We start from the raw sequence: 19,110 nt of genomic DNA on the forward strand, positions 1-19,110 counted from the left end.
GTTTATAATATAGTCCGTTGTTATATTTTTAGTATCAAAAGGAGTAATATCCTATCTCCAAATGTAATTAACAAAGAGGACCTGCAGCATGTGGATTTTAAACCAAGTCCAGGAAGCCAGAGATTTTGTCATTAGCAAGCAAGAAAATAAAATGTTGAGACTCTTTTGAACATGTCAGTGTCAAGCATCTATACTTGAGTGGTCTCTTACTTGATGAAGGTTTTCAACAAGTAAGCCAGATAGCAATACTTTTGCAACTGTAAGAAATCTCATAGTGCAGTGAAATACTTCATATCAAGTTCCCTTTGGCATAAGAAAGAACATACTTCATGATTTATTTATTTTTTAATTTTATTTTGGTTTTGTTTGCTTTGTGGTCAGCATTATGGGCCAAATTCTCCATCCTTTTATGTAAAAGTCAAAGCTGAATTTAAATGAGACCAGAATACATGAGTTATGTGCTAAATCAGATATTTTTAAATTCGTGCCACTTGAGATTGTGGAAGCAAAAATAAGCTCATAAATAGTTGTGATTTGTTTGAAGTCAGAACACTTTTCTCTCTGTAGGTCTATTTATAGTTTTAGGGTATGAAATTCTTAATAGCAGGAACTGATGAGTGAGACTTTCACATACTTAGAAGAAAAACTTGAGTTGGTGTAATTTTATGTTTTTCCAGTCTAAAGTAAAATCATGAGTTTTTTAGCTGGATATAAAATTAATCTTGCTTACTTAAAAGGACCTTAATCACATACTTGCAGTTTTCCTCTGGAATTATGCTATCTGTATAACCCAAAAAAGTCAGTTCTCACTAAATGCTTTTTTTTTCTGGCTTTATCTTCTTGTAAAAATGAATCTTTGCTTTTTGCAGTGAGCTAGATTTGTTTTTAATTACTTTGAAAAAATTATTTTTAATATTTATTCTGTTACTATATTAATAAGATATTCATAAGTGGATTGTTGTGAATACTGAATCCTGAAACCTTCCTATTTTTTAATTTTTTTTTAATGCTGGAATCCAGTTCCACACAGTATTAGCAGTCTGCTTCTATACCAAAGTCACGCAGTGACAGTTGCAATAACGAATGTTTGCTGGAGGCCACTGTTATGAAAATAGCACAGTTCTGTAAGCCTGCATCACCAGAAACAAATTTTCTATTTGATTGTGATCGAATTTCCAGCTTGGTTTTAGATAATTTATTACTGAAGTAGCACTTAAAGCACTGTTGTAATGTAATGCTTATAAATGCTGATTCAGTCTTCAAGGCATCAGTACCAATCCCTTCCTTCCTGATGCTTTTTTTTTTCTTTTTTTCCTTAATCCATTATATCTTTAATGCTGCACACTGTATTTAGGACATTAATCTATGTATAAGCAGCATGATAGAATATTATATACAAAGATACACACACTGGTTAGTTTATAAGAATTTCCTCTTTTCAAGCTTACTTGACAGTTTTTAAAATGTATAATTTCTGCAGTTTATATGAGGAGGTACAGCTTTTCATTTCTAAATGTGTCATAGCTTTTAGAAGGCAAACTTGGATGGTTTTCCTGTGTATGTTTTGATGTAATTAATGTGTTTTCATTACTGGAATATGTGATGTATTTATAAAAGGTGTATTTTCTAAGGTATATGAGCATAATATATACTCTGAATAACGATAGTTTTGATAGTTGAAGAATATGCTGATGACATTTACCATTTTTAGTTAAATTTTTATATAAAAAACTGCTTCTACACATACATATAAAAATATTTGTATTTTCATTTCGATGGTGAAATAGACAATCAGTATACGTACAGCAGACCATATATTTGAAGCAGAACAAAAACTGTAGTTATTTAAGCATTCTTTTTGTCCACTGTCTCAGGTTTTCCTAAGTCAAATAAATAGATGATGTTTCTTTTGCTTAAGGCTTGCTAAGTCTTGCACTGCAAAGCTGGTAATGGCGATGGATGTATGTATCTAGTTTCCTGCAAGATTAGGATGAGCAACGACCTTGTCATCAATTTTTAGAGAATGTTAGTGCATTCTTCCACTATTTCTTTCTTGTGTCCACTGCTGCCTGCATTCTGCCATCCTTTCCAAAGAAAAGTACAAAGCTGGAGTCGTTACTGTACAGGAGTCCTAGGACAGAGCGACAGAAGTTTTAAAGCAGCGTTATGCACTTCTGAGAGTGGGGTTGTGATACAATTGCTGCAACTTTCAGCACAACGAAAGCCAGCATTAGCATGGATTTTCCAAAACTGAAGAAGAATGACTAGTTAAATTAATAGTTTTCTGGACTGACATACAAAGGCTTCATTTACTCATCACTTTCCCAACAAAACAGCTTAATATTTCAAAATATTATTTTCTATTGAAATGTTGTGGTTGTTCCATAAAATATAAAAAATAAGAACAGAATGTTCAGCAACATAACATCATTCCTTCTGCAACAGTATTTGATAGTCTCAGTATATTCAGAATAGAACCACATTCAGACTCAATCTCTGAAGAAGGAAAAAAAAACAAAAAAACATTTTTGTTAGACCTTGAGAAGGAACTTCTCTATGTTTTAATGCCTGGCAGACTATTCGCATCATAAACACAGCCTATGGGTTTTATAAATAATAATTTCTAAAGCATTTTGGGAGAATACATAAAACATCACTAAATACACAAATTATAAAAACTGACAAGGCTAGAAGTTTCCTCAGAGGTAAATTATTCCTGCTAACAGGGTTGTTTCTGCAGACATTTGCTCAGCCATTTCCAAATCTTCCAACAGGCAATATTTCAGTATCTCTGTAGGTAGGATATTCTAAGGCATTACAGGCTTTAATATTAGAAGGAATTTCCTGATGTCAAATCTAAATCTCCCTTGCTGTAATCCAATAGTTCATGTCCTATTAGGAAAGATCAGGGAGAAGAGTTTATTCTCTTATTTTTAGTTACCCTCTGCAGATCTGAAAAAATGTTATCATTGTTTACACTTCATGTTCTATATTAATAAGCCATGTTTTCTAAGCTTCTTGTTTGTTTTGGCTTCCTCCTTTGCTCCCCTCCTTGTGTTGGTTTACATTTGTATTGCTGCTGAATTAGAAACAGAGCAAGTAATTGTTAATGTGACATTTGCAGTCCCCAGATTGGATGCAGGACCTCCAGTGCTGATTAGAGGAGAAAAAGGACGTCATGAATCCCTTATGTTGCACTTTCTGTGTGGCAGGGACGTTATTTATAATGCCACGGTATGCGTGATATGTGTTTGTCTTATTATCCTCTACTGAAAGCTTCTTCTTAAAATAAACAAACAAACAAAACAAATGAAAAATAAAACACAAATACCATAACTGGGTTGTTCATCTTCATCCTGTTTAAGAGATCACATTAATCCTGCAGAGTGTGGATTCCTGCAATTGTCTTTACTGAAAAGTATCTAATTTTCTGAAAGTTTTTCCAGTGTGTTAAAATTGTTTTGAATTTTGTCTCCTATTGTGTTTGCTTTTCTCCCAGATTTCTACTGCCTGGTAAATTAATAGGCATGCTTATCATAAATGAAATTGTTAAACAGTATTAGCATGAAATATACCTCTGTGGGCATCAGTTAATGTGTCCCTCCTGCATCACAAAGCATACTGAGATCTATAATCCAAAGAATACTTATTTTTTATTGTATTATATGACATGAAACATATTACAGGCATAGCACCACTAACAGCAAAGGATGTGTGAACTGTCTATTTTGGAAAGTACCCAACCACAGGAGTATCTCAGTAAAGCAGATAAGATTTCTTATGAGGTCAGCTGCTACTCAGAAGGCTTAGTATGAGAAATACAGCATTGCAAAGCTTCATCTTTCGTAAAGGGCAGTATGGCTCTCTCTTCTCTCCTCTTGTAACTTACTTGCTATCTTCTGCATTGGTTTAGTGATGAGTCTCCTGCTAAGTACCTAGCTACCAAAATATATTACCTTGTCTTCTCTTTCCATTCATGAAACTGGAACAGTTGTGGTGTCTCCTTCTCTGGGGATATTCAAGACCCATCTGGACACTGTCGTATGTAGCTTACTGTAGGGAACTGCTTTAGCAGGAAGGCTGGACGAGGTGATATCCAGGAGTTCCTTCCAATTCCTATGATTCTGTAATTCTGTGATTCCCTTTTCAGTGAGAAAGATCTGTGTCCCATGTAATTGGGATCCAAAATGGGATGGTCAGATGTTTGTGAAAACCGGGTAAGAGTTTAAGCTATCAGCTTCTTGGAGCATTCAGGACTTGGATAGCTGTTTTTGTGTCCTCTGCAAGGATGAAGCCCTTTGTACCAAACTCAACTGGAGATTTGAAGTGCTTGCTGGGATAACTAACAATACTGAGCATGAATATTTAGGACTCACACAATATATAATTATATATATATATATGCATATATATAATTATATATTATAATTATATTATATATATTAATATATAATGAATTATATAATTATGTATTATATATATTAATTTTATATATTACACTAGCACAACATCATGTATTTTCTCTCTTCTGGATTTGAAAGCTACAGAAAAAGCATGTATAGTCTGATGCAGGCACTAGATCCAAAAAGATTTAGATATCTAGCATGCTTACAATTTTACTAAACATATCACCAATACTCAAAGCAAAATTCTTTTCAGTGTTCCTGGAGGTCTCAGATACAGAATGTTGTATTTTTAATTACTGTTATTACTATATTTTACTAGTATATATTAATAGATTGTGATGCAGAGATAAATGTATACTGTGTATTAATAATTACCTATAATGTTTTGGCTGATACAAAGTGAAGTATCAATTTTTTTAAAATTATTTTATCAGATAACAAGAACAAGCACTTATTTTAATTCTTGTTTTATTAGAATATAAAAACTTTAGCTTGGCCTATCAATCAGTGTAGGTATTATACTGAATCATGGCAGTTTATGCATCTGAAGTGCTGCATTTAAATTTTTACTACCTATTATGCTGGTAATTTACACAACCACTTTTGGTGAATTATCCTTCAGTTGTACAGTACAGCCTTAATAATCTATCTTTTCAGTTTATGAATTCTATATTTACTGTGTCTTAGCAAAATGGAGAAGAAATTATGTGGCATTTTGATACACGGGAGTAGTCTCATAAAATGAAGGAATAAGGTCAGATTTAGTACATCACTCTTAGTTATGCTGTCACCAGCATCTGGTTCTCTGTGCAGTTACACTGTTATGATGCAAGCAAGCAAACATCAGAGGTCACAACCTTTTATTTTGTTTCCTTCTATCTTTTCCCTCTTCCCACAGATGTTACCACAGGGACACCAGCAATATCAACGACAACCACCGTGGAAATCCGGAAGAGCAGTGTTATGACAACAGAGATCACCTCTAAAGTGGAGAAAATTCCTACCACAGCCACTAGCACCACGACATGCCCTTCCGTTGAGACTGAGGAAGAAAAAGCAAAAAGACTGCTCTACTGTTCACTATGCAAAGTCGCTGTCAATTCTGCCTCACAGCTGGAGGCGCACAACAGTGGTGAGATGGAGCAATTCTTGCTTTCTTCCTTTTTTATTTTTTTCCTTCTGTTTTAAGAGCTTTGCAATTATCTTTCCCTGAATAGTTTAGATCTCTTGCAGCAGGGGACAAAGAGGTGGCAGAAAGCTGGCAATTACACAGAATTCATTAACTATTAAAGAATAAAAATGACAGGCAGATAGGCTTTCATAAAGGGGGAAGAAGGGGATTTTTTTGCATGCAAGCTACCCATTTTCTTGCATTTTAGCTTTTGCAGATTCCAAGCCTTATAGAGCTAAATGACAATTCATGCTTCATTACCTTTGGTGTTCAGAGTTTACATAATTTTGTTTGTGCCAGCTAGGAAACTGAGTATGAATGCCGTTAGTTTTGTTTGAAATCTAACAGATTAAGTCTGAAAGAGGCAGAGGCAGTCAAAGTTCAATGATGAGAGTTAGAAGTCTTGGTCCCAATTTGGTAGTACTTTTTTTCTCTGCCTTCATAAACTGGTAATGGCTAGTACATGAGAGTTGCTTTAGTTGCCTACTTCTGTCTTCCTTAATTTTTAAACTTTTTCTTGTTGTTGGAGCTAGTAACATCAGTAAGTTCCAGCAGTAATCGCCCTTCATCCTTAGTCACACTTTTAAGCATTTTATTGATTGGTTTTGTGGTAGACAGAGTTAAAATATCTCATAATTTAATATAGTCACAGAGAGCATTTACAACAGTTCAACGGAAAATGTCTAGGTTTTAGATATCAGTGGTTACCTGACTGCAGGATGAACAGAGTTAAGAGATAAAAAGTTTCAGGTTTGAAATGTGAAGACTGGCAAATATACCTGCATAAAAATGATAAATAGTCTTCTGATGTAATAATAATAATAATTAATAATAATAATAAGTTTGACCAAAGACTAGTCAGTTTAGAATGCTGTGTTTGCTGTGTACCAGATCTCAAATGCATGAAAATTAAAAGTTCATAAAGCTGTACCTGTTTTACCCACGTCTTCCTTCCTATGAAGGTTAGACCTTAAACATTTTTCTGATCCTCTTGAGAGCCAAAACATTATTGTGAATAGCTACAAACTTCCATGTTTTTCTTTCTGTGTTGATAAACTGTGTGATCACACAGATGCATGCTTGGAAAAAGATACAAGGTGATGCATATAGTGATTATCATGGGAAGACTAAATCTGTATGTGATAGTAATCCGTTATCATCACAGACAAACTTCATGGAAGTAAACAGTGTAAGAAATTGTTTGGGCTGAATAAATGTCCAGTCTTTATTTTAATAAAAAAATGCAAGTGTAGTTTTCTCATATGCATGTTTCTCACATGTTTTTGTTTATGTCCAGGTTTTTGCCAGGAACCTCAGCCACTCTGAGGTTTGACAACTAATTATTTAATTACAGATTTAAGTGTAAGCTACCTAATGCATACTGTTTATCAATCCATTCAGAAGGACTACAGATCAAAGCCAGCAGCACCTTTAATAGCTAAATTATTCTTCTTTGCAACTACAATTCAGGTCTTATTAGCAGCAGGAGTTAATGAGAAAAGTCACACCCATTTAACTTCACATCAGGACACCTGATTGTGCCAGTACTTATTGGTGTGGCTGCTTTGTTCTAGTGAATTACGTACAGAACTGTAATCTAATAATTAAATATCACATGTGAAATACCATTACATAAGTATTAACCTGATACAGACAAACACAGGCATATTCCAAGGATAGCGTGTAGCACCAAGATGAAGTTTGTATGATTTTCTTAAAAGAAAACAAAACAATGAACGCAACCAAATTGCCAAAGTTATTTCTGTTTCCCATTTCTAATGTCTCCAGGGACTAAGCACAAAACTATGCTGGAAGCTCGGAATGGAAGTGGAACCATAAAAGCCTTTCCCCGGGCAGGCGTTAAAGGCAAAGGACCTGTGAATAAAGGAAACACAGGCCTTCAGAACAAAACATTTCACTGTGAAATATGTGATGTGCACGTAAACTCTGAGACACAACTGAAACAGGTACTCAGCTACCTTGCTACCTTGCAGAGTGTGAATCCTTGGCTATTTGTCTTATGGTAATAAAGTACCAACACAATCAGTATGTGTCCGTCTAACAGTTCACATCCAAATGGAGCTTATAGTTTTCCCATTATATTCAACTTTTATGCTCTATGTTTAATTTTGAATATTTCTCCTGCATGTAATGTATTTTTCACAAAAGATATATTTTATATATATATGTATGTATGTATATATATATATATATATATATATATATATATATAAAAGCATGTTTTTTAAGAGTAATAGAAGTTGTAAGCTACAATGTGTTACAACTATCTTTTGACTATTATTGTTGTCAATAGCTAATAAAACCTTCCATTTAGTATACTACATGATATTTACCTTGTAGTTGCAGCCAGGATTTCCCTGAACAGTGAATAACCTACTTAGAAACATGGATTAGAGAGGATTTGTATTTTTTTTATTTTTATCAGAACTGAAAAGCCTGACCTATAAATTGCAATTACACTAAGTTATGTTCAGTATTTTATCAGATCTAAAAAACATTTTCTTTGAAAAACAGTTCAATTCCATATGCCTTTTTGCATTAAATACTTGTTAGGAGTTTTAGAAGAACAAAGATAAATTCTGTAATGGACAATAGCAATGCTTGTCTTTTCCTTTTAGAAAAGAAGTCCAGTTCTTTGTCTTTTTTTGTGAAAATTCTCTTGAGAATGAAAATCAAAGTGAAAACACAGCTCTGAAAAGGGTCTTTTACATCTAATACTGCAGTAATGTTTGTGCAGAGTGACTCCTGTAAAATCTAATAGATTTTATGAAGAAGATAATGGATTTTGTGATTTTAATTCACTGTCACTTACTTTGATACATAACCATCTTTCAACTGAAATCTTAAAAGGATCTCTAGGCTTCTTGGGTATTTAAACAATTCTGTGAGTTTTTTTTTTTTTTTATTGAGAATGTGGTACTAATATTCTTCCAAAACTCTCGATCAGCAGTAGACTGAATTTGATGGGTGCTTTATAGAGATAGGGAAGATTTTTTTTTAAAGGTTTGCAGATTTGACCTAATTCATGTCCTATTGAAGTTAACGAAGGCAAGAAGTCCACTGACACAGTGGAAACAGATTTGAATTGAGCACTGCTGAAAATCATGGTCTTAATGTGTGGTGCACAAAGGAAATGCTCAAGCTGTAACAGGCCCTATTCTTGATCATTACTGAATTAGTCATATAATGCTGTTATGGAGAGCGTTCAAGATGAACCTGAAATGATCTCTTAAGGAAACATCACTCTTTTTTTCCCCAACGTATTTTAACAGCACATAAGCAGTAGAAGGCACAAAGATAGAGCTGCTGGGAAGCCGCCTAAACCTAAATACAGCCCATACAACAAACTCCAAAAGGGAACACATCCTCTAGGGGTAAGTCAATCACTTTGTTATTCACAGAACCCTGCTGAGTACAGAGAGTTTAGAAAATGAGAGTGGAAGAATCTTTAAAATAAGAAAGTGTAAGCAGTAGAAATATATGTGTCTGAATAAGTGCATGAAAGCTCACAGGAGACAATTTATTTTCTTTGAAGTGTATGAACCCGTGAGTTCTTGTTTTTGTAGCTCCTCTGAATAACCTTAGGAAAGAAGCCTGTTTCAAAGGTCATTAGAGATCAAGTGAGGAAAGAAACATGCAAATGTCAAGCATTTTTCCAGTGTTCACTAAGTGCAATAGTGTTGAAATAACTATAAAATTCTATAAAGCATAAAGCTTTTATGCTATCCTCATTTATAAAATATTCAGATAACAATTGAAATACTAAAAACAAAAATCCATCTCTCATTTAATTACTCTCAGTTTCAGGATGGTTCTGGTCACATTTCAAACCAACGGGATAAACTTTGTGAAACAGAGCTCCTGCTAGCTTCAAAAACTGAAAAAAAAATGTTTACTTTTTAATGCTAAGATCCTGCCATTAATCAAGAAACAGTTTATATCATGGGTGGGATAGTGGAGCATCGGCTATTTTTCTCTGTTAGATCAACTGTGTGATTGTTTTATGTGACATGGTGTTTCATAAGGATTTACAGATGATTTTGGCAGGGTGAGGGTGTTGATTCACCGCCCTTATACAGATTCACTCCTTATTCACTGTCCATCTTCTCTAATGCTTGTAGAATGCAGAGCTTTCTTTGAGATTACAGTTCTCTGTTAGCTGAATATAAGTTCTTTTCTTGACAGAATAGAATTTGTCCTTATTGAGGTGAACCTTTTTTGTAGTATATCCATGCACTGTTGAGATGCAATGGAGATTTCCTAGATATTATGATATAATGCACTGCGTCATTTTGGTGAATACACTAGCAGGGAAACAATCAGAGAACAGTAGGGAACAGATTTTTCTAACTCACCTAGGGGACCACGGTCTCCACTACAAATAAACCATACTGAAGGGGATAAAAAAATATAATTAGTAAAGCAGTATATGGAATCACTGAAGTTTCTCTGTCAGAATTTTTATTCCTTAAGGAATTCATTATTTCCCAGGGGATGCAGATAATTATTTTGTTACTGTTGTTTTTGTAAGCAGTTGCCTATTTAACTATTTATGTAATGGTGACTTCTGAGAACTCCAGCCAAGGCCATTCAATTTGTGAATAGACAAATGAAATCAATATGTCCTTTTCTTGCTGCCTCAGTACCAGGTTCTCACAATACACAAGTCAGATCAGAGATGAGCAAAAAGAGTAAGAGATTTTAAAGGGAAGAGAATGAGTTTGCAGTAAGCAAGCAAGTATCCACAGTAGAATATTTAGTCCTTTTTTGTTTCGAATAGAAAAACTACCAAAATTCCTGTCACTTGGAATGTGGATTTGCATGGCAACCAGCCAAAGATGTAATAATTTTTGTCTTTTAATATAAACATTTTTTTATGAGCTCTAGAGTTTAACTTTGTTTACTTTTCATTACTTTTTTCAAGTCATTTACTGTACCTTAGTTTACTTCAATGTAAATTAAGTAAAACTTATGGAATACTTTTAGTCTTGACCTGTATGTTAATTACTACTTGTACAGAGATTTGAAATGAATGCATATTATACTGTATATATTGTTACTGGTATTTCAGCTATCTTGAAATGAGAACCGTGTTGATAAATGAACTGAAAGTCTGTTGAACTTCAATAGAAGTTCCTGATTTCTCTAAGGATGTCTTAGTCTTTTAATATAAAGTCACCTAAAATCTTTGCTCATGAGAACAAATGAATGAGTATCACCTGTTTTTTTTTTCCTATGGAAGTTGATTAAGAGCTTAGCATTTCTAGACCAACAGCTCAGCAATGCCATATTTTCAATATAATTTATACTGCTTCAGAGAAGGAAGCTTTATGATTTCCCACAGCACTATTTCACAGTTCAAAAAATCTTGTAATGTTGGGACTTAGTTCATATTTTTTCAAGTTACAAATGTCAAGTAAGTACAAAACGTTACACTGGAGAGAAAGAAGCTACCAGGCATTTGACAGTGCAAACTTTCTGCAATAAGAGTTCTAATGGAAAATCTAATTGAATGCATTTCTAGACTACAATCAGAACCCTACTGTTTCTTTACACTCATACTTTGTAATCATTTTATTTATTTGTTTATTATTCATTTATTTAGCTTTTTTATGGACTATTCTAAATAAGGCTGAAAAGAAAATCACTAAAGAAAATGGAAGGAAGGAGGAAAAAGTAAAATATTCAGGAAGACAGTTTCTGTGTAAAACTGATCAAGGAGTTGTTAAAATTGTTGACTTTCATAGTATCTAGTGTCTATTTTGTCCTCTGCTAAGAGAATGTTAAAATTTGAGTATTTTTCCCAGGACCTTGAAACTGCAAAGTTGTGAATGCATGTTAGGAAAAGTAAAAATTCTGTATGCATCTGGCTGATAAAGAATCAACAGGTATAAATATATTTTGAATACAGTGATAATGTAATGATGAAACTCACCGATGGAACATGTCAGGCATATCTTGTCCTTTCTTTCTGATTAGTTTCTCATAATATCAGTATTCAGTTGAAGATATCAAACTGATATAGTGCAAGTTAATTATTTGAAAATCTCTTTCAATCCAAGGATGAGAAACTTTTCCTCTGTGAGTGACAGTAGTTAGACTGAGACGTACCACAGAATGGTACATATATTCATATTCTATACGCAACTCCATATATTCAGGTACATATTCTATGCAGAATTCATCAGAGTTGATGGGAATTTTCTTCATCAGTTTATGAAGTCTCTATCCTCTTTTCCGAGTTATAAAATCAGAACAAAGATATTCTAGCTTCCGGCTTCTCATTAAAAGCTTAAAATCCTGTAAAAATCTGTAGAAATTTAGATTACTTTGTTATTAATTTGTATGAATATTAAGTATAAGTTCTCATATAATCAAATAACAATGAACTTGTGTTGAGTATTTTCATTTAGTTTGGAAAAATATTGAGCTTATTTATTTCCTTTTTTGAAACTCTAAATGAATGAATAGTTTTCTAAACTGTATTTGGTATTGAGCGAGAGTCGTGATTTGTAAATATTTAAAGCAAAAGCCTCAGTGACAGTAACAATAAATAAATAAATAAATAAATAAATAAATAAGCAAGCCAAATATAATTTAGCACTACATTAAGAGATATAAGCAAGAGTTTTCATTACAATATTGTTTAAATATTTCACAATGTTTATAATGTTGGACAATATATTTGTGAAAAATTATTTCTGACATTTCCTTCTAAAGATAGTCTTCTGAATACACAGCAAGATGACACATGACAGAAGGCAGCACATCTCTAGAATCCATCACCTATTTTAACACAGGAAATGCATTCAGGAGATTTTCATAAGTGGTGCAAAATAAGATTTCTTTATTTGTCTGTTATCAGTTTCTGCACTTAATAAAAATAATCTAGATGTTCATCTTGTTTTTAAGTAGAAATTTCAATGTAATTTGAAAACAACTGTACCTTCTTAGTGTTTTTCCCTCTAGGGAAAAAGATGTGTTTTCACTCTGCTGTGGTCTCTGTCGCAAAGCTGTCCAGATAGAAATCTTTTATTTGATAGCTAATTCTTTTTTATTTAGTTCTCACAGCATACAAGTGAGAGTCTGCAGATTACCCAGCACCTTTTTAGGTTTGCTTTGATTTCTCAGCTCATTTTAAATTAAATGTTTCAGAGGTAAGGCATGAGCCCACAACCAAGGGAATACTGAAACTATTTATCCCTTACCAGATTCTTCTCATTTAATGTGTAAGATCGTGTCTCTTGCCACAACCCTACAGCTCATAGAATCAATAATCGGAACAAAGCCTCCTTTAGTTGATTTCCCACTTATAATCTTAAGTCAAGCATCCTGTCATGTAGCTAATATGAACAAATTATGTCTCTCTGTTTGTTTGTTTCTCTCTTTCCCACAGGTAAAATTAGTATTTTCAAAGGAACCTTCAAAGCCGATGACTCCAAGAATCTTACCAAATCCACTAGCAGCTGCAGCAGCAGCTGCTGCTGTGGCTGTGAATTCCCCCTTCAGTCTTCGGACCGCCCCAGCAGCCACCCTTTTCCAGACTTCAGCACTTCCTCCAGCACTCCTACGACCAGCTCCGGGGCCTATACGGACCACCCATACTCCTGTGCTGTTTGCTCCTTACTGAACTCCAAACAAGAAATAATTGTACTGCAATAATTTTTCAAATCAAAACAAACAAAAAAAGAAAACCAAGAACATTGAACTATGCAGTGTTTATTTATAGTTTAAAGTATATATGAAGAGCCAGGACTTTTGATAAGAGAACTGAACAAATTCTAAATGGGGGAATGGGCAGTATTTTCTCCAGATGAGAGCATTCCTCTTAAGTATTGATCGTTTTAGAACTGATCTCCAGCATTGACTTGTAGTGATATATAAAACTTATGAAGCCTTTTGACTGTGCTTTTTGGCACATATTTCCCTGCAATGTCTTTCCTGCTTTATGAAACAACTTACAAATTTGTCTAAAGGGCATTAACTCGTTCCAATGTACATATAATACTTTATTCTGTAGATTGAAGAAGAAGGAAAAGAAAAGAAACACTGTGAATAGTAGTACCTTACCAATCCTCCTGCCAAATCAACAGTTACTGGGTATTTATCTGAACAAAAGTAGATACAATAGATGTCTTGTAAAACAGTAGTATTGTGTCTCTATCTATGCCACTAGGTTTCTAACTGCGTTGCAAAAGTTAAAATAAACAAAGTATGTCACAAAAACAAAACAAAAAATAAACAAAAAAAAAAAGCAACAAAAAACCAACAACAAAAAGACAATAATGTGGAGCTGTCTCTGGTGAGAAAAAGAAAAGTGTTTTCCTCACCTGTAGAAGAATGGGCATGAAGGTAATCTTTGGTTAAGTTAAATGATCAAGAAAATTTAGTGGGAAACAAAAATTAAATTCAAATGCTGTACACAGAATAGGTCGAACTTTTATTTAACTGAGAACATATGTGTACAGTGTGTGTAAATTCCAAATGTGTAATACATACAGTATTGATCAGCGTTTAAGGCCAGTGGATAGCAAAAAATACAGTCTTGTTATGAAACAGGCCTGACACTTCAGTGTTGAGCAGAGAGAAGACACAAATGGGTTACGCATAGTCATACCTAGCAAATTAATATCAAGAGAGAAATCCTGGCTTCATTTGAGTCAGTATACAGTTCCTCCTGACTGCAGTGTAGCTAGAATTTCATTCTGAGAATGGCACATATTCTTTTTATATCATACCAGTGGGAGTGTCTGTAGATACAGGTAATGGGTTTTTTTGCAGTAGGCTTAGTTTTAGAAACAGATTTATTCTCTCGTTTTATTTCCTACTGATGTGATATAAAATGTTTTAGTATACCTATAAAATGTAAACAGCAACACAAGATACATATTATGAGATAACTGCACATTGTGGGTTTGGAAAAAATACAACCTTTAGGAGCTGAAGGGACCCTTGAATTCTGTAGCTGACCATTTATGTACGGACAGCTTAAAGCCTTATAAGTCTACTGTGAGGCTTAAAGGGGTTGACTGTGTCCCTTTAAATAGGATTTATCAGGGGTATATATAGATATATTGTATATATGTTAGAGTAAGAAAAATAACTTATAAACAGAAAATCTACTATATAAAATAATTATATAACCATTGAGTTTCACATGTGGGTCATTAAGTGGTAACAAACAGCAGAGAGAAAAAATAGATGTCTTGACTCTGATTCTTGCTGCCTGATTCTTCCCATAGGGAGCTGAAAAGTATCTATTAGTATTATGGAGTGTATTGCTGAATCACTTGTGACCACTCGGATGAGTAGCTAAGTGAAATGCCTACCATACATTTAGGTGGAGTAAAAATTAAAAACATAATTTGTTTAGATTGGGAAATGATTTAAAAGATTCTATTAAATGGTAGTAATACAAAACATTGACCATGTCGATGCTATATAATACTGCCTGTGGTTAACATGGACAGGTAGGAGATATAGAGTATGGAAATATACAGCACTTTTGACTTGCAGTTCATCAGTGAGCCTTCCATATACATTGGTATTTGCCATTTTTTAAACCTCTCTGCATATAGATTTTATAAATATATATATATATATATAAAGAGAGAAAGAGGTTCCATGGATGTCTGTGTCCAAAGAATTCCAAAGAGATACATTTATTTATCTAGAATTATTAAAATAATTTCTATACTATGTGTATGTTTTTCATCCAGTTTATTTGCAAATGTTTGTGCCTTGAAATGAAGTAGGCTTTTGGTTATACTTAATTCACTCTAATGCAGCCATGAAATAGATGTGAAATAGTTGTGTCAGGGCTGGTTATTAGCTGGATTACTTTTGCCCAGTTTCCAAAAAGAGAAGAGTATGAGTAAGTTCTTGAAGTTTAGGCACCTAAATAACTGGGGGCTGACATCTTAAAGGGCTTCCTACTCTACAGCTCCCAGTAAAGAGTCAGTAAACAGACCAGCCTTCAAAACCCATGCTATCACTCAGAATTTAGAAAATGTTTCCACTTATTTGGGTATATATTGTGTAGAAAGGTGAAAATTCTCTTTAAAAACTCTTAGCCTTGGTCATTTAAACCTAGTTTCAACATTCCTTCTTTTTGCAGAAGATGTAGTGCTATTGCCAGCTGTGGGTAGATTCCTCCTCAAGTAGGGCACTAGTTTTCAAAATGTGCTCCGTGAGCTACCGTCTCTCTCCAGAGCCTTCTCTAACAGCCTACGTAATAAAACATTTGTGAAACAAGCAGAGGAAGGCTGGGAAAGGAGGAGGCCTGAACAGAATATCTTTTCCCCAGGAAATGCAGACAGGAGAAGGGGACACCTGCTAATATCCTGTAGGCATTTATGTACGGCCTTATGGTATGTGGGCACCTGCTGTATATCCTGCCGTGTTGTCATGATGCCATCAAAATCAACAGGCTATTCCTTTCATAATGTGGCCTGTGGCATGTATGGAGGCACAGTACTAAATGCAGAATTAATAAAAGTTTTGCTAGAAATAAAAAGAGTGTCATACCAACTACTTACCTGAGCTAATTTGAAATGACACTTTAAGTTTTCTTGGACCTCTTTTGTCACAGTGCTCTATGGAACAAGTTTTTGTTCACACAATTCTCTTTTAAATTTCAGCTGTAAACAGACTCAAATCTTTTTATGTCTCTTACTCACTACCTAATAAAAGATAAAGCCTAAATGTTAGAATGTATAGTGGATTTTCTGTGCCTTGCCGTTCCACCCCCTTTTGGTCAGTAACAAATCAATGTACCTGGAATGTTAGCACAACAATATTTTATTATATATATGTCAAAGAAAACACTGGCACAGCAATGTTAGTGGGCAAGTGGAGCTTCCAGTCAAGGGTATGTCCACAGTAGCTGAAAAAGGAGCTAGCAGATAGAAGACACATTACACTTACCTATCAATACATTCAATGTGGAGAGCGCTATAAAAAAAAAAGTGTCATCATATTTCATATTACAGTAACCCTCCAGGGCCAGGAGGAAATCTAGAGCACAAGGAAACAGATAATTTCATTGAAGATACAGTCACTCACTGGAATAACAGTGTGAAATCAGCCTACAGGGAGATGGCTGGGTATGAACTCAGAAAAACAAATAGGTTCAGGGATGTTTTCTTAAATTCTATATTAAATGTTAAAGAATGACTATTCTATTCTGACCCGGAGAGATGGTATTTTTGTGGGAGGTAGATATATATTTATATTTTTACACTATCTGCATTTTTCCAACTATCTCTGGCTTTAAACCTTTGTTCTGAAGGTTCATCGTTGCTCTGAAACATGAAATTGGTTACCTTCTTGATAGTTGCTGTAAAAGCTGATGTGAGAGGTCAGTAAGCAAATGGTATGAATATGATGATCTAAAATGAACTGGAAGAAAATAAAGAAATGGCCATGTCAAGGAATATTGTATTTGAAAAGTATACATCTTTATTTTAAAATAAAAATATATAAAATTAAAAATAGCTAAATAAAGTTAATATAACTAGAAGAATTACATCTGTCATTTTAGTACTGGGATATCACAATTGGCTCTGTATTTTAGAATATGAAAAGTCTTTAGCTGTTGAAGCAACAAAAGGATGCTATGGGTAAAAATTAATGTCTTACACTCATTATCATCTTCCAGTTATGCCAGGAATACTGTAACTGAATGAATTTGCTTATAATGTCTTCTACTCAGGGCCCAAATGGTACCAAAGAATATTGGTCCAGTGTTCCCTGAGAGCTGAAATTATATTTCTTAGGACTCTACATTTGCCTTCTGCTCCCTAGGTTCATAGGTTCATAAGGTTGGAAAGGACCTACAAGATCATCTAGTCCAACCATCCTCCTATCACTATCCCTACCCAACTACTAAATCAAATCCCTAAAAATGTATAGGTTTTAGATTCTCTCTGAAGCATCTTGGAGAACTTCTACCTGAATATCTCTTATTCTTATTCTTATTGGCAAAACTAAATGTGAATTATGAAAATAAGACAAATTTTGAGGAGCAAGGCCTGAAAAGCTTTCTCAGCAAATATGAGTAAATATGAAACACAGCTACCCAAATTCTTTGGATGCATAAGTCTTTGAAAAAATGTGAATTTGAAAGCCTATAACACCATTTAAGGATCTATTTTTATTAACATAGGTGTCTGAATTTCTGCTTCTAAAAGAGACTTCAGCACAGTTCATACCTAAGAGATCTTAGCAACTAAAGCCACACATGAAAACAATTGTTGTGTTCCTATTTATCTAGATGTATTTGAAAAAAACTATGTTATAATATATAAAATACTATATAATTTTTTTACTGCACATCTTCTTCTTTATCTGCAATCACCATTACTTCAGTGCCTGTGATTCACACAAAAGTTTCTGTACTGGGATTCTGTGCATGACTGCAAGAAATAGCAATGCTGATAGGTTCTATCTTCAACAAGTAGAAATCTCAAACTTATATTTAAGGGTTTAACCAGGGCGGAGAGCTTTATGCCTACCCCACCTATAAAATAAGGATCTTGGATTGTAAATTTTAAAAGTATTAACATGCTGAAGAAAAAGATCACAGAAGATGATGGCTTAGATAGTGCTATTGCTTTGTAGCATTGGCCGTCACACTGTTTACACTGCTAGGACATTAAAATGTATGCTATTCACTACAGAAAATGAGTATTTGACATTCATAATTAGAAGCAAGTACACATATATATTAGTATTCATTTCATAAATATTGTACACTCAGTCATAGGAGACGAGACTTTTCCTGTGAAATCCATGTATTCATGTATGATCATTCAAGCCAAGATATCACTGCATCCTGTCAATGCCTTGGTCTCCAGAAAGGGTGGACATGTTTCTTATTTTTTTTTATTACTAGTTGATTTTTTCTTCCATGTTACTTTATTCATATTTCCATCTCTCTTAAGAATGAACAGAACTCAGCAGTTTAAATACTCCCTTCAAAAGCTGTTATTCATCAAGTCCATTGATAGTTCATTTGATCAGCCATTAAACTGAATAAAAAATTGAAAGCAACAGTATATTATGATAGAGAGCATATGTATATTATAGTACTCTTTACCTAAGCTTGTCCGGTTTTTATGTTACAGACAGCACCTTAGTCTTTCAGAATTTCCCGAAATGTTTCCCTTTTGGGATTCTTCAAAGACTTAATTAAATGTAAATGTTATTTCTTATGTTTGCTAAAAAATAACTATGCTATTTCTGAGCACAAATGCAATAGAAAAAAAAGCATGAAAGTCATAAACCATTTTCTCACTATAAATGCCTGCAGCACTTTTTAACATCTCCAGCCTTTTCTCTGCTTGTGGTTGATGGCTGTCATTTACTATGGGAACAGTTCTCATTGACACGTGTATCAGGTGAAAATTGCCTGCTCAAAACACGAACTGTCAAGTGCAGGTGTTCTTCTGAGGCACAACAAAGTGAGAGATGATACCATGTAGACAAAAAAACTGTGCTTTTATAACAGCT

The 19,110-nt window shown here is 34.0% G+C and overlaps 1 protein-coding gene across 2 annotated transcripts in view; it reads left to right on the forward strand.

Annotated features, from left to right (window-relative positions):
* ZNF385D (zinc finger protein 385D) overlaps positions 1 to 17,142 on the forward strand; it is a 377,949-nt gene extending 360,807 nt beyond the window's left edge. For both annotated transcript variants that reach the window (XM_065753483.1, XM_065753484.1), the window contains exons 6-9: positions 5,305 to 5,538; positions 7,366 to 7,544; positions 8,871 to 8,972; positions 12,995 to 17,142. In XM_065753483.1, the coding sequence (XP_065609555.1) occupies positions 5,305 to 5,538; positions 7,366 to 7,544; positions 8,871 to 8,972; positions 12,995 to 13,228 (749 nt within the window). In that variant the 3' untranslated portion in view covers positions 13,229 to 17,142. The remainder of the gene's footprint in view (positions 1 to 5,304; positions 5,539 to 7,365; positions 7,545 to 8,870; positions 8,973 to 12,994) is intronic.
* Positions 17,143 to 19,110: the final 1,968 nt, after the last annotated feature.

This window comes from Cyrtonyx montezumae, unplaced genomic scaffold (assembly GCF_038088225.1).
Source record: "Cyrtonyx montezumae isolate F1298 unplaced genomic scaffold, pur_monq_1.0 scaffold_8, whole genome shotgun sequence".
NCBI classification, from domain to species: Eukaryota; Metazoa; Chordata; class Aves; order Galliformes; family Odontophoridae; genus Cyrtonyx; species Cyrtonyx montezumae.